Source organism: Ambystoma mexicanum, chromosome 6q (assembly GCF_040938575.1).
Source record: "Ambystoma mexicanum isolate Mex_15411 chromosome 6q, UKY_AmexF1_1, whole genome shotgun sequence".
NCBI classification, from domain to species: Eukaryota; Metazoa; Chordata; class Amphibia; order Caudata; family Ambystomatidae; genus Ambystoma; species Ambystoma mexicanum.
In genome coordinates, this window is record NC_090937.1 from 703,695,633 (window position 1) to 703,709,271 (window position 13,639).

At 49.2% G+C, this 13,639-nt stretch overlaps 1 protein-coding gene across 1 annotated transcript in view; it reads right to left on the reverse strand.

Moving 5' to 3' along the window:
* Positions 1-13,639, reverse strand: part of ABCE1 (ATP binding cassette subfamily E member 1) — a 670,940-nt gene that overhangs the window by 142,251 nt on the left and 515,050 nt on the right. Inside the window, exon 11 of the mRNA XM_069631213.1 lies at positions 4,215-4,436. Within this exon, the coding sequence (XP_069487314.1) occupies positions 4,215-4,436 (222 nt within the window). The remainder of the gene's footprint in view (positions 1-4,214; positions 4,437-13,639) is intronic.

Genomic DNA, 13,639 nt, shown 5'->3' on the forward strand with positions numbered 1-13,639 from the left:
GAGGAGGGGTGTGGGTAGAGAGAGTGGACAGGATGTCCTGGGTTTTTTAAATGAAGTGAGAGGAAAGGGCATTGCAAAGAGCCTGGGAGGCAACAGGAGGGGTAGTGACTGCAGCAGGGTTGGCCAGCTCCTTGCAGATTTTAAAGTGTTTGACCGAGTTGTTAGATGCCGCAGAGACACGAGCTTGAATGTGGACTCTCTTCTTGATGAGGACAGAGTCGGTATTGCCTTTGTAGCAGGTGACAGGCCAGTTTGTCAGAGGATGAACAGGAAGTCCTCCATTTCCTCTCAGCTGCCCTACACTTACGTTTAAGTGTAGCTAGGTCAGAGTCATAACAGGAATTGCACTTGGATTTGAACTTCAAATGGATCCTCATGACAGGGGCAAGAGCATCAAGCGTATCAGAAATTGAAGAGTAGAGCAGAGACAGGGCTGTGTCAGGATGTGAGACAGGCAAAGGCGGACGGGGGGTAGTAGGAGGAGAGAAAGTGGCGGCAAAAGCCTCAACTGACACACGCTTCATGGGCCGGATGTCCGAGAAGGTAGGTGGCAGTGTTGGGGTAGGCTTGGCTTGGGGGGAAGAGAGATGAGATGAGAGGAGGGAGTGATCGCTCCAGGAGAGAGGAGTGGTTAGAGGGATGGAGAGGGGGAGGTCAGAGGAGATCAAAACAGAGTGTGTGCCCTGCAGAGTGAGTCGGGCCAGAGGGGAGGATGGACACGGAGAGGGAGTCGCAGAGGTCACGGAAGAGTACAGAGGAAGAGCAAGGAGAGTCTAAAGATATATTTAGGTCACTGAGGAGGAGTCGAGTGGTAGAGGCCAGGAGGGAGGACGAAGAAGTGTCTGCCCACTCAGAGAAATGAGGTGATTTGCCCAGGAGGCCGGTAGATGGTAACCACAGTAAGAGAATGGGTAGGCGAGAGAGAAAGACTACAGACAAGGCATTCAAAAGAGGAGTAGGTCTGAGTGGGAATGATAGAGGCAGGAATCCACTGAGGAAAGATCAGGGCATCCCCCCCCACCGGACCCGGAGGATCTGGGTGCTGAGAGAATCTTGTAGCCATCAGGGAGGAGAGTGTCAAAGCTTGTAACTAAGCTGGCCGTGAACCATGTCTCAGTAAGACCAAGGACATCAAGGTCTAGTTCTTCAAGGAGGTGGCAGATGTCAGAGGAGTGCTTGACAGCAGAGCGAGAGTTGAGAGTGGCAATATGAAGAAGGTTGCCAGCCTTAAAGACCTTCCGGGGAGGGGTACAGATCAGAGGTACGCCCTGCGGAGGAGAAAGAGCCCTACGAGGGGCAGAGGAGGAGAGAGAGGGCAAGGTAGCCAAGAGGGGAGAGGAGGGGACAGCAGGAGATGAGAGGAAATTGATGAGGCGAGGGAAGCGCCTATATCAAGGTGGAGGAGATTGGCCTGAGGGCCTTGGACCATGACAGTGCCATTTAGGTAGACATTAATGATGACTTTAGAGTCGTCGAAGGAAGCCATGAGAACTTCCCAGCGAGCGCCACCATTAATAGGAGAGGAGGAGATAGGGCAGAGCACAGAGACCATATGAGGAGTCCATAGATCTGGCGAAGGAACGAAAAAGAGGATGTCGGTAAGGGTCTGTCTGGCGGAAACATTGGATTAGGTGTTGGCAATAGGAAGACCAGGGTTAGAGGCCAAGATATCCTTTTTGAACTTCTTCCTACCAGACTTAGTGAGAAGGGAAGGATAGTCAATGGAGAAGCAGTTGGAGAAGATAGGAGAAACAGAAAGCGCCACTGGGGTGGAAGTGAGGAGAGGATGGAGATACGGGGGGGCTAAGGCAGGTAGGTGTGGGACAAAAGAGTGGTGAGGTCACTGGGCTGGCAAGTTACAGAGAAGAAACAGTATACAAGCAAAATACAGAGAATTTCGCAATGGCCAGCAAGATTTGACTTTTAAGAGCAAAGCAAAAACAGCAAGCTTTGACTTTTTCAATCTTGAAATCGGATGTTAGCAAAGGGTTTTAGGAAGCACTGCGCAGCAGGATAACATGGGAGTAACAAGCAGAAAGAACAGTGATAGTCAAAGGAAGTAGAAGCGAGTCCATAAGGAGGGAACTAACCCATAGTTCTGGAGGTGGCAAAGTCAAGGCAGTCCGTATTTCTTAGAGGAGTGAGGTGGCAGCATCATTGTGGTTAAGGTGCAGGGAGGACCCCATTTAGCGTTCCGGAAGCGGACAGGGACCTTGGAAGTGGGCCTTGCTGAGAGGGCCGGCTGAAGCCTGCTAGTCCCTGATTGGATGGAAGAAAACACTCAGCAACCAATGGGAGTGCAGCACAGGGAGAGGTGGTTCAGCACAGCCTGCTTACACAACAAAGAAAACCACGGTAGCCATCTTGGAAGGGCCAAAAACAGTCAAATAAGCAGCAATAGTAAGAAAACAATTGTGCTTTCAAAATAGCAAGGCAGCACCAGGTATTAAAAAGCTCAAAAAGGTGGAGCAGACCTCCCCAGATACTCCGTCACCCTCGACATGAGGCACCTGTACGATGATTCAGCATGCGTACCAGGCTCAGGCCTGCTGAACTCAACCTCCGGGGAGGTATCAAGACCACTTGCATCATGTAAAGATTAACAAAGGTCTTCCAATTGGCTATGACCAGACACCAGGTCCTCAGGAATCTCATGAGGCACCTCATCCTCGGCCCCTTCCTCAACCTCTGAAATGCACTCCAAGGGTTGGAACAAGTCCACCCTGGGAGGAGAAACAGAGTATGGGTCGAGAACAGGTCTCACAGACTTGCTGAGCGCCTTCCTAGGAGCTTCTACAGCTCTCCGGGGTACCTCCGGCAAAGATTTCTCAAAAGGTGTCGAGGGCGCTGATAGGAGTGGCGTCGATGTCGACCAAGGCGCAGACAATTTAGACAGCGGCTTTGAGGCTGGAGCCCCGAGGGTGTCCTTCGACGGCCTCGGCGCCAATGACTTCCTCGGAACCGGAGCCTCGGGAAAGTCCCTCGACGGACATGGCGCCGATGGCGTCGATGCCTTCTTCGAAGGCCTCACAGGCTCCAACGGTCTCGACGGCGTCGAGGACCTGGAGCGGGCACGATGGTGATCTTCCTTGTCCGACCGGGACCTCGAGGGTTCCCAGTGATCGCACCGACCGCCCGAGCCCAAAGGCGTGCGAACGGTGGCTCTAGAGCGTTCGGTACAGGCTTCTCTCGAAGGCGCGGTCGGAACGGTGCCCTGCGACTCGAAAATCGCCATCATCTCCTTACGGAAGGCTTCCCATTCCGCTGGAGATGAATGCTTGGTGGGACAAGCAACCCACCGTTTGGCGGAGTCCTCCGACGAGGACGGGGAAGGTGACCGATGACGGCGCTTCCGTGCATGCCTCGAAGAGGCCGAGGAATGGTGGGACCCACTCCTGGAACAAGACCCCCTGGACTTACGCTGACGCAGAGAGTCGCCCCTCGAATTGTCAGTCGAAACTCCAGCGGACTTCGACTTACAGGGTTTGGAAACCCTACCTGCCGGCAGCTTCTTCTTCCGCTCCCGCAAGGCCTTTGACGTCAATGACTGGCATTCGTCGCAGTCATCCGTGGCATCAAAGGCAGACGACGTGCGGGTCCGTCAGACATCTTGGAACCACAGTCCCGACACTTCTTGAAGCCCGACTTCGGGGTAGCAGAAGACAAAGACATAATTCTCGTATCTAACAACGATATTCGAAGAACCGATTCACATGAGAGAACCGAGGCGCAGCGAACACGTTTGCGGAAAAAACAGAACTGAGGCTTCAGGTGTTGTGCGTCCTACTTATAACATCTGGTGACGTCAACTGTCGGAGGAGGTCCTCGAGGGAGCGTATCGACATAGGACGCCTACGCCGAAAAAAGTTTCTGAAGCAGCACAGCTGTGGTGATTACCTGTCATAGATGTGGAATACGTCAGAGGAACCAATGCCTTCGAAAAAAGGTTTCCCATAACACTACAACAGCAATTTATGTTACATGAGAACAAGGAATGTGAAACTTCATATTTGAAAAATGTAATGTTCTTCAAGTTAAAACATACATTTAGAGTTGAATGTTTGCTGAACGACTCAGTCAACAACACTTTCACATTATGCCGGAGATAATGGTAAATAGAAAACCATACTAAGCTTTTTCAGGGGGCAAAAGATCAAACCATTCTAATTTGTACAATGGGCTATTGATTTTACTTTAAATACTAATGGCCTCACCATTTTCTCCCAACATCACCATGATTTCAGAATCTGTGAACTCTCCACGAACAATTTCCAAATGAAACTCGCCAAGTTTTTTTTTCATTGCAGGGTATTTGTACATGCACATCTTCTTGATTTCCTCTTCGTTTGCTGTCTCTGCTACTTTAAAAACAAGGGAGGTTTCCCGAAATCTTAAATTTTCAGTTGGAACATAGCCATCCAAGAAAATGTTGATACCTGTAGAATACATAATAAACTGATCACTGAAATGAGTGCAAGAATTTACAAAAAAGGCTAATTATAAGCATGTCAATTTATCATGAAACCATACGAGGGTAACCTTTTTGCCTTCTCTACTGCTTCACGGTTAGGCAAGAGCTTTGGTATAAGTCTGTACTACACAGGTTGGTAGCGTGTTGAGCAGCCAAGCTTATCTTAAGATGGGTAATGTGAGCTGTAGAGCTGTGCAATGAAATCAGTAATTACAAGTCTCCAATTAAACACTTTAAAGTTATATAATAAATATGTATTGATACACAGATGTTGAAAGCATTCTTTAAAAAGCAGTAATTAGCTGTAACATTAATCCTCAATTAGGATTCAAATCAAAAAAGTGAACAATAAAGCAATTTTATAATTAATTCATATGTTACACATGTTCCAGCACCTGGAAGTGACGTCATTTGATGTCAGTATAGCATTTATATGGTATCAGCTTTGCAATATTTGAGTTAAGGAAGGAAAGGTTAGGGTTAGATCAGAACAGACTGATATGTTATTAGAACAGTTAGATTGTCTCAGAGGGTTGCAGGCAGTCTATTATCCCAGCATGAAAGTGTTCAACATTTAAAACCTGGAGTGTCGAGCTGAGTTCCAGTCTGCATCAGTTCCCGTTGTGTCAGGACGTGCTTTCCTGTTTTTCTGCTGCTTCGTGTTCACCGCTCTACAGTGTCACCTTTAAGAAACTACAAGCCTGCACCAGTCCGCAGCGGGAGCTGGGGAGCGGACGTGGAGGTGGACGCTCAGACCAGCTGTTTCCAGGCACAGACACAGAGGTAGGCGGCTTCGTGTTGTCACTCCTGGCCCCATCTCTCTGAACTTCTTCGAACACTGTGGCCTGTTTTCCGAGCTCGCTGAACATTCGTAACTTCCAGTGGACAGCTATTGACTCAAATCACCGAGCTTATCCCTCCCCCTCTTCACTTCTCCCTTCTTCCCATCCTCCCCTGCTCCCTCTTTCCTCCCTTCTTCCCGCATACTGACCGCGCTCAGTCCTTTCATGGAGGAAGACTCGGATCAGCGACTCTTAAGGAGTCTTGTGGAAAAAAAACCTGCTCCCCTTGAGCTCGTCTCTTACTTCCAACACCACCTTCCCAGCTCCGGCGGGGAAACGTATGCTGTCTTTGCTTGATTCGGCCCCCGCCCGAGGTGGTCTGCTTCCCCAGCCAAAAACCGGCGACAAAGACCACTCCTCGCATCTCTCGCCGCATGGCGCCGACAGACAAAAGACCCTAAATTAATTACCGATGTTACCTGCCACGTCCTGTGAACAGTTGAATCCTTCATCTGGCACGGAAAGCAGAGGCGGAATCTCTGGATCTTTTCCAGGACTGTGTCTGGCACCATCAGCCGACGCCATCCGCCCTCTCACCGCTTCGGCGAGCGGCCCGTCCTGCACGGGGACCGGAGGGTCCCCGACAGGGGGGTCTGAGGGCGGATGCGACGGCGACCGTAGCCACACAACCGTCCCATCAGCCTTTGCCTGTTGTCTACATGCCCGACTCTTGGAACACCTGTTCCCCTTTGGTCTTGCCATCCCAACCGGAGATGTCTGCACTGGGTCAGCTCCCCTTGGAGGTTCTGTCCCTAGACCAGTCCAACACCGAGTCAACCGCTTGTGAACTGCACCCTGACCCTCAGGAGAGACCGGCTCACCAAACCATCATGGTCATGATGCACTCCGTCCCGGAGGACAGACCCGCCAACTCCAGCCCCGTAGAAATCGCGCCCTCACGTAACCCACTTGCACCAGTACAAACACCTGGTGAGACCATCAGGGAGTTCACACCTAGAGTAACATCCCGAAACCTGGTGGCTGACATTACAACGCTCCCTTCTCATTCAGATTCAGCCACGGAAGACACTGACTTTTTCCCCAGTTCCAGATTCTCAAAATCAAACCCGGCTCTCAAATCCCCTCACAGAGTCTGACTCAGATTCCGACAAATGTTCCATAACGTCGGACAACTAATCACAAACCAAGCATTCATCCAAACAAGAAAAGATCAATGTCCAAAAAAAAAAAGGCAAATCCGTACCCAAAATTCTGGTGACCCAAGCTACAAATAGTAAACTGCTTACCACAACAAAAAACATCATAACCAACGGGACCTTACTACAAAAAGCAACAGACAGATCAAAAGCACTGGCTCGCAACAAGGTCCAAAAAAGAGGGGCCATCGTAAATTCTCCTTACCCACCCCCCTCCTGTCAAATGCTTTACTCAACTTCTTTAAGACCCAAGGGAAAAGGAAATTAACGAACGACTCCGAACTCTCGGATGCAGTAATCCTGGAAGCTCTGGACGAGACTCCGGCATCCAAATGCAGAAAAACTATTGCCGCCCCAGACACTCAACCGCCTCTGTTTGGGAAAGACACCGTTCAAGTGCTGCCCAGTCTTGGAACTTCTCCAGACACACCGGGCCCGCCCCAACTGGATAACAAACCCAACTTCAACAACTGATCGGCAGGCGAGGAACATGATACCGCCCATCCGAGGTCGGAGGTTAGGACACCGCTTCCTCCGACCACTGACGCCCGGTCGATCCACCATGGAACTCTCGGACATCTTGGATCTCCTGCAACCAAAAGCCTACCCGCCCCTAAGAGAAACGACCCCCCAACCATGGACTAAGGTCCATTTAACCACCTCTAAACCCTCTTCCATACTCCAAGAACCCCCACTCCATCCTCACCCCCATGGCGGCAGCGATTCTCGAGCACTAGCGGCCCCGTCAAGGCCTTTCAATCCTTCAGAGGTGGGAGGCATCAGTTCCAGGCGCAGGCACTCAGTGGGGAACCCGACATCCTTAGACTACAGAGACACTCCACAGAAGATTGGAAGACCCATCGACTTTCCTTCACCTGTGCATAAAGAGTCGCCAAACAGAAAAGACAAGACTACAATTATGTCAGCAATAACTATTGCGATGGCTCCCTCCTGTAAACTTTATGAAACACTAGGTGATGCCTCAAGAGACAACACGGCCACTCTAGCAATTATTCAGTCCAAGCTAACCTTCTTGGAAGGGTACATAACCGCCATCGATTTGAAGTACGATATTCCACAAAGGACGTGCCAGTTGCCACCGCGGATAAGCTTTCGGCTTTTACCTCTTCTAAAAACACTCCATCTGAGACAGCGGAGCATAAATCAACACAGACCTTTCAGCCCAAACAGAACAACGAAATTGTTCCACTATTTTTAAACAAAGCGAAACTGCCACTATCGGTTAGCACGACCAAAGTCACTCCTATATTAGTCCCTGCAAATATTCCCGGACTGAATTAACGCCTTGACTGGGGAAAAATGGTATTAAAACTAGCCACAAAGGACCAACCGAAGACCTCTACTCGTCAGCTCACTCAGTGCGAGCCCGATTTGGTCGCGTCGGGTTCTCAGTCGAACACACCTCCCGGCAACGAAGACTCAGATCATCCGGGCAGGTTCTGTGACTGACTTGACTCAGTCTCCCAAATCAACGGCAGAATTCATGGATTCAAGCCTTTTATCTACTATGTCTCTTACCCCAAAACAATACTCGCCTGACAAAGGCCCCACTTTTCGCGACTTTCAGACAATATCCCCCTCTCCTTGCAAGTCAGCAGCCTCATCTCACGCCCCACCTCTTGCAACGGTGGGAACACCTCCTCAAAGAGCACGTCTGGCCCCATGTTTGACGAATGCTCCTTTAAGCCGCCTGTCCCACAGAGCAGACCCACGGCTAGAACACATTCAACTGGATCTCCACCTGCTCGGCTCCACACTACTAGTAAATTAACAGAAAATCAAGAGGCCGACTGTAATAGAGACAAGTCTACCCATCTTTTTAAAATCGAGCAGATCTCCAATAAAGTCAACTACATCATTATGAACAGAAGAACAGTGTTAAAAATAACATCGTCCACAACTAGCCTAAAGAAACTGAAATCGGATGATTTCAAGCGGATTGAGCCATACCACAGTGACAGCAAGGCCAAAGCCTACCTGCACATCTACGCATCCGCAATCCAAGATCTGTCCCGACAAGCTGGAGAAGAATTAAAATAACGGGGCCTTCTTCTGTCTGAATTAAAAACTGGCTCACAAAAGCTATATCCGGGAAGAACATTCCAAAAACAGAAGAAACCACGAGCACGGCACATCTCACCGACACACAGATCGAAGAGAAGAATTGAAGGCCCACTTCACAGAGTCATCAAAGAACCAGATGTAAGGCCATGAACCTGCCGACCGTCCCTCCTGGTACCGTACGAGGCCAGCTCGACTCAATTCGGCCAACATTCAAACCTGATCGGACTGAAGTGTCAGCCCGCCCGGACCTATGCTCTACCCGAGGCAGGCAAGAGACATCTAGGCATAGCAGGCATCATCCGTATCAAAGAAAACAAAGTTGGATAGACCAGTCTCCTCGAAGAACGCCTTACAACTATAGACCCCCACAGTCAAGACACATCTACTTTGTCTCCTTCAGCTGCAATGGCCGCTCCAAAAAAATCTACAACCACGGGTGGGCCTTGGGACTGGATAAAAGGAGCTCTAACCGTAAACCGAGCTAAATAGCAACCACTAAATGAAGCCAACGACCGTTATCATCAAAAGTCCTTGAAGTTGGCCTCATGGAATACTAGAGGACATACCCACCTAGCCGACCATAACAGTGTGGACCTGGGTCGTTTTGACATTTTTTGCCTGCAAGAGACATGGCTTCAGGAAAAACCGTCAATGGACGGATTCGAAATTGTGATCTCGCCGGCTGTTAAAAGCCTGTTAGGCCGTCCCTCGGCAGGCCTTCTCATCGCTGTACGGTCAGGCCCGAATCTAAAAATCATCAAGACAATGAATGGCTGGCAGGGTGCTTGCGGTTCCAATTCACTGGAACCGCTCTGTCGAAAACTTTAAGACAAGTAAAAAGCCATGCTTCACGCCTCCACTCGCCTTGATTACTACATACTGGAACCCTCAAAGGACAACGATACCACTCTTCTGTCAAACTATAGCTGAAACTATTGATGCTATCTTAATTGATTTGAATACCCCGTTCGTATTAATTAGCGGAGATCTCAACGCAAAGTGCGTTCATCCAAAAGTGCAATTCTCAAATTCCACCAAGTTCACACAAGCTGAACTCAGAGGCCAAGCCTGGACGAACCTCATGTCAACCAGAAATCTACACAACGCTGCTTGGATTTTGGAAGGACAGCAGCACATACCAACCTGGGAAAGAGGTCAGTCGGTGGCCACCCTGGATTACATCTTCACCTCACAAGCAATGTGTTCAGAAATCGAACATTTCCAAGTGGTCGAAACTACAGCAAGCGACCACAATATGCTAACCCTGGCATGATCCTCTACTGCCCGAAAGACAAAGTACTACTTACCCGCGGTGGAGACCAACCCACAACAATCTCGGCTGCGTCTGACATCTGCAAATGTTAGATCAATCACTCAACTATACACCACAGAAATTGTGGTCCAGCCATCCCCTGATCCAGCTTCAAGACCGAGCTACCTTCCTCTGTTGCTCAAATATAAGCAACATCCGCCCTCACGAAAGTGTATGTTTAAAACCTATAACCATAACTACGATAAACAAATAGCAGTAAAAAAAAAGGCTATAAGAAAAACTAAAATGCAGCGCCAAGGCGGACAACACCACGGCCGCAAGGAATTTGTGGAAAAGCGAAACTAAAATCTACAAATCATGGATCAGATCTCGTCGGGCCGCCTTATACCAACATGATGTGGAAACGATGTTGAGAGTCCTAATGACAAAAAAAACAGCCGACTTCTGGTCCCTGATAAACAACTCGCAAGGTTCCACAGCTACAAACATGATCAATTCAGTGACGGAGCAAGTCTGGGTCGTCTTCTTCACCAACCTCTTTGCCAGCCCGACACCGTCTACGAACCTGCGTTTGGAGACTACCGAAGCCCCTTGGGTCGATCTGTCGGCAACAGCGGACATAAGTTCGGCCATTCAGAAGTTAAAAACGTCAAGAGCTCTGGGCCCTGATGGCCTGCCTAACATGGATTTAAAAAAACATTTCAACGAATGGTCCACTTTCATCAGCATTCTGTTCGAACATCGTAGAGCTAGTAGGAAGATCCCATTATCATGGTGCAAAGCCACCGTCATTCCAATCTTCAAGAAAGGGAGCAGGGAAGTCCCGGGCAATTATCGCCCAATAGCTCTACTGGACATCATGGGCAAACTGTTTGCATCTCTCCTCTTGGATCATTTCCAACGCTGGGCGAAAATGGCCCCTTGTAGCGACCCCTTTCAACTAGGCTTTAAGAAGAACGGCAGTACCACACTGAACATTTCCATACTCAGCATTTTAAAGGCTAAAATAAAACAGGGCTCCCCGACAGTGTACGCTGCGTTTATCGACCTCTCGCAGATATTCAATAAAGTTGACAGAATGAGACTATGGGGAAAGCTGAAAAACTGGAGCTGTCCAGACGCAGTTCTAGACCCGATAATAGCACTTCACACCAACAGCACACTTAATGTCCGGCTGAATAGGCAAGGCGCTCTTTCCAAGGAAATCCAAGCTCATAGGAGTCAAGCAAGGCTGCCCGCTGGCTCCCGCACTCTTCGTTGCTTTTTTGGGGGACTTCAAAAGATTCGGAAGCGTTGGTTCGTAGCTTCCCTCCAAAATTTGGAAACTCCGATCTGTTCCGTCTTCTTTATGCCGATGATTTGATTCTGCTTGACCAACGCCCATTGGCCTACGCCATCAGCTGGACAATCTGTTGATGTTCATATTGTCTGCCAATCTCCAAATAAACCAGGGCAAAACCAAAATCATGATTTTCTCTAAAAACTGTCAGCCCGAGAAAAAAACCTTGTCTTGGTCAATGAATAAAGTTAGAATCGAAGTGCATCGGGTGATTGAAGAGGGGAACAGGAGCGAGGGGGAAATGGCGATAGTGTCCCTAGATGCAGTCAAGGCTTTTGACTCCGTGAGTTGGCCATGGTTGCTGGAGGCCCTAAGGGAGTACGGGTTGGGGCCGGGCTATGTTAGGTGGGCAAAATTACTATACAGTGAACCATTGGCCAGGGTGCGCACAGGATCAGTGATATCCGAGAGATGGCAACTTAGTAGGGGCACCAGACAAGTGTGCCCCTGGTCCCCGATGTTATACATTCTAGCCCTGGAGCCCCTGGCAATGTACCTCAGACAACAATAGGACATGATAGGTATCGAGGTAGGGGGAGAGAAACATCTAATATCCTTGTATGCTGACGATCTGCTACTATATCTGAAATATCCGGAGGAAAATCTTCAATATATTCTAGAGGTAACTGTCCGGCATAGCGGTGAACCCCCAAAAATGGAGCATGTTCCCATTGGGGAGCTACAGAGGAGCCTCTCTGGAGCGGTTGCCAGTGTTGTCTGTACCATGGGCGGTTGATTCCTTCCGCTACCTCGGAATAGATGTGTATCACACGGCAGAGGAGGAACACTTGCATAATACCGAGGTGGCTGTGGGAAAAATCCGAACAAGTATGAAGTTTTGGGAGAAGTTGCCGCTGGCAATGATGGGACGGGGGGGCGATGCTCAAAATGGTGGTCCAGCCCAGGCTGTTACATTTCTTCAGTAATGTACTGTACTTGATACCCAAAAAGTTTTTTGTCAAACTGAATAGCGTGTGCAGGGACTTCCTATGGCATGGCACTCGAAATAGAGTGGCGCTATGGAAGCTGCAGAACTTCTGTGATAGAGGGGGCATTGAACTGCCAAATTTCGAGGCCTATTATGTAGCTGGTCAGTTGCAATATGTAACCGAATGGCTTTCTGATGAGGTAACTCCTGAACTTAGGCTGTTTGGACAGGTCTGCACTCTATTTTATCTAAAGGAGATTATCTGGTTGCCTAGACTTGAAATGAAAGAACGCCCGGGTATGATGTTGCTTGGGTGGAAGATGTGGCGTAGAGTATGCCGACTGATGGAGAATCCGTACCCGTGTTCCCCACAAGTGCCGCTAGTGGCCTTAGCAGGGAGAGACAACCAACTAAGAATGATAATCAGGACCTATTGGGAACCAGTCGGGCTGGTCACATTGGGAGATGTATGGCAAGAGGGGGTCATTAAGGATTTCGAAGAACTGGGGGAAGAGGCAGGCTTGCACAGAGGCCAATATGTCACGTATCTTGAGGCTGGTGCAGATTATTCGTAAAACCTGGCCAGAGACTGTACTGGCGGAGGAGCCAGACGCCATTATGGGGACAATATATGACATATCAGAAGGAGGGCACGAGATCTCTAGATTGTATGAGATGGTGATGACCCGGGTGGGGAAGGATTTGACGCATTTGAGGCTGGACTGGGAAGCGGAGGTGGGGGCACAGATGACCGATGGGATGTGGGAGCGTGCTATGGGATACCACAAGGTGTCCAGAAACGCCAGATTGCAACAAATACAGCTATACATAACGCATAGAGCCTATATGACCTCGACTAGAATATCTAAGTTTGTAAATGCAGGAAGACAAGCATGCCCAAAATGCGATAAAGAAGACGCTGATATGACACATGTTCTGGTCTTGCCCAGTGATCGAAGGCATTTGGGGGGGGGGGGGGGAGTGGCACAAAAACTAGCGGATAAAGGGGTCACGCTCAACATAGATACGGCCTGGGCCTGCCTGTTGGGAGGGTTTCCCAGACCACGGAATACTAAACATGTTGGGAAACTGAGGGACCTGGCATATGTGCTTGCAAAAAGAAGGATTGCCATGGGCTGGAAGCAGTGCCACAAGCCACGGGTTGAGGTATGGTGGCGGGATTTGCAAAAATGGGCGGAGGCTGAAACGGTAGTATGGCAGGAGGCATGTAGCAAGTGCGGGGAGGAAGAAGTGGGTAACCTGATGGCATGGAGAGTGTTAACAGGACTGTTTGGCACACTAATGGATTCTGCAGCTTCGGAAGGAAGCGATACCCGGCCAAACGCAGCAGATACAGAATGAGAAACGCAAACAAGTTCTTGAGGGGGGAGGGAGTGGGGGAGCAGTAGTGTGCATTAATTGATGTCATTGTGACTGTTGCAAATAATGCTGCTAGTTTGGTTTGTATTGTTTATTTGTTTTTAAAGTAATAAAAACTTTTGAAAAAAAAAAAGTTAGAATCGAAGTGGTCCCTCATTTCAAAT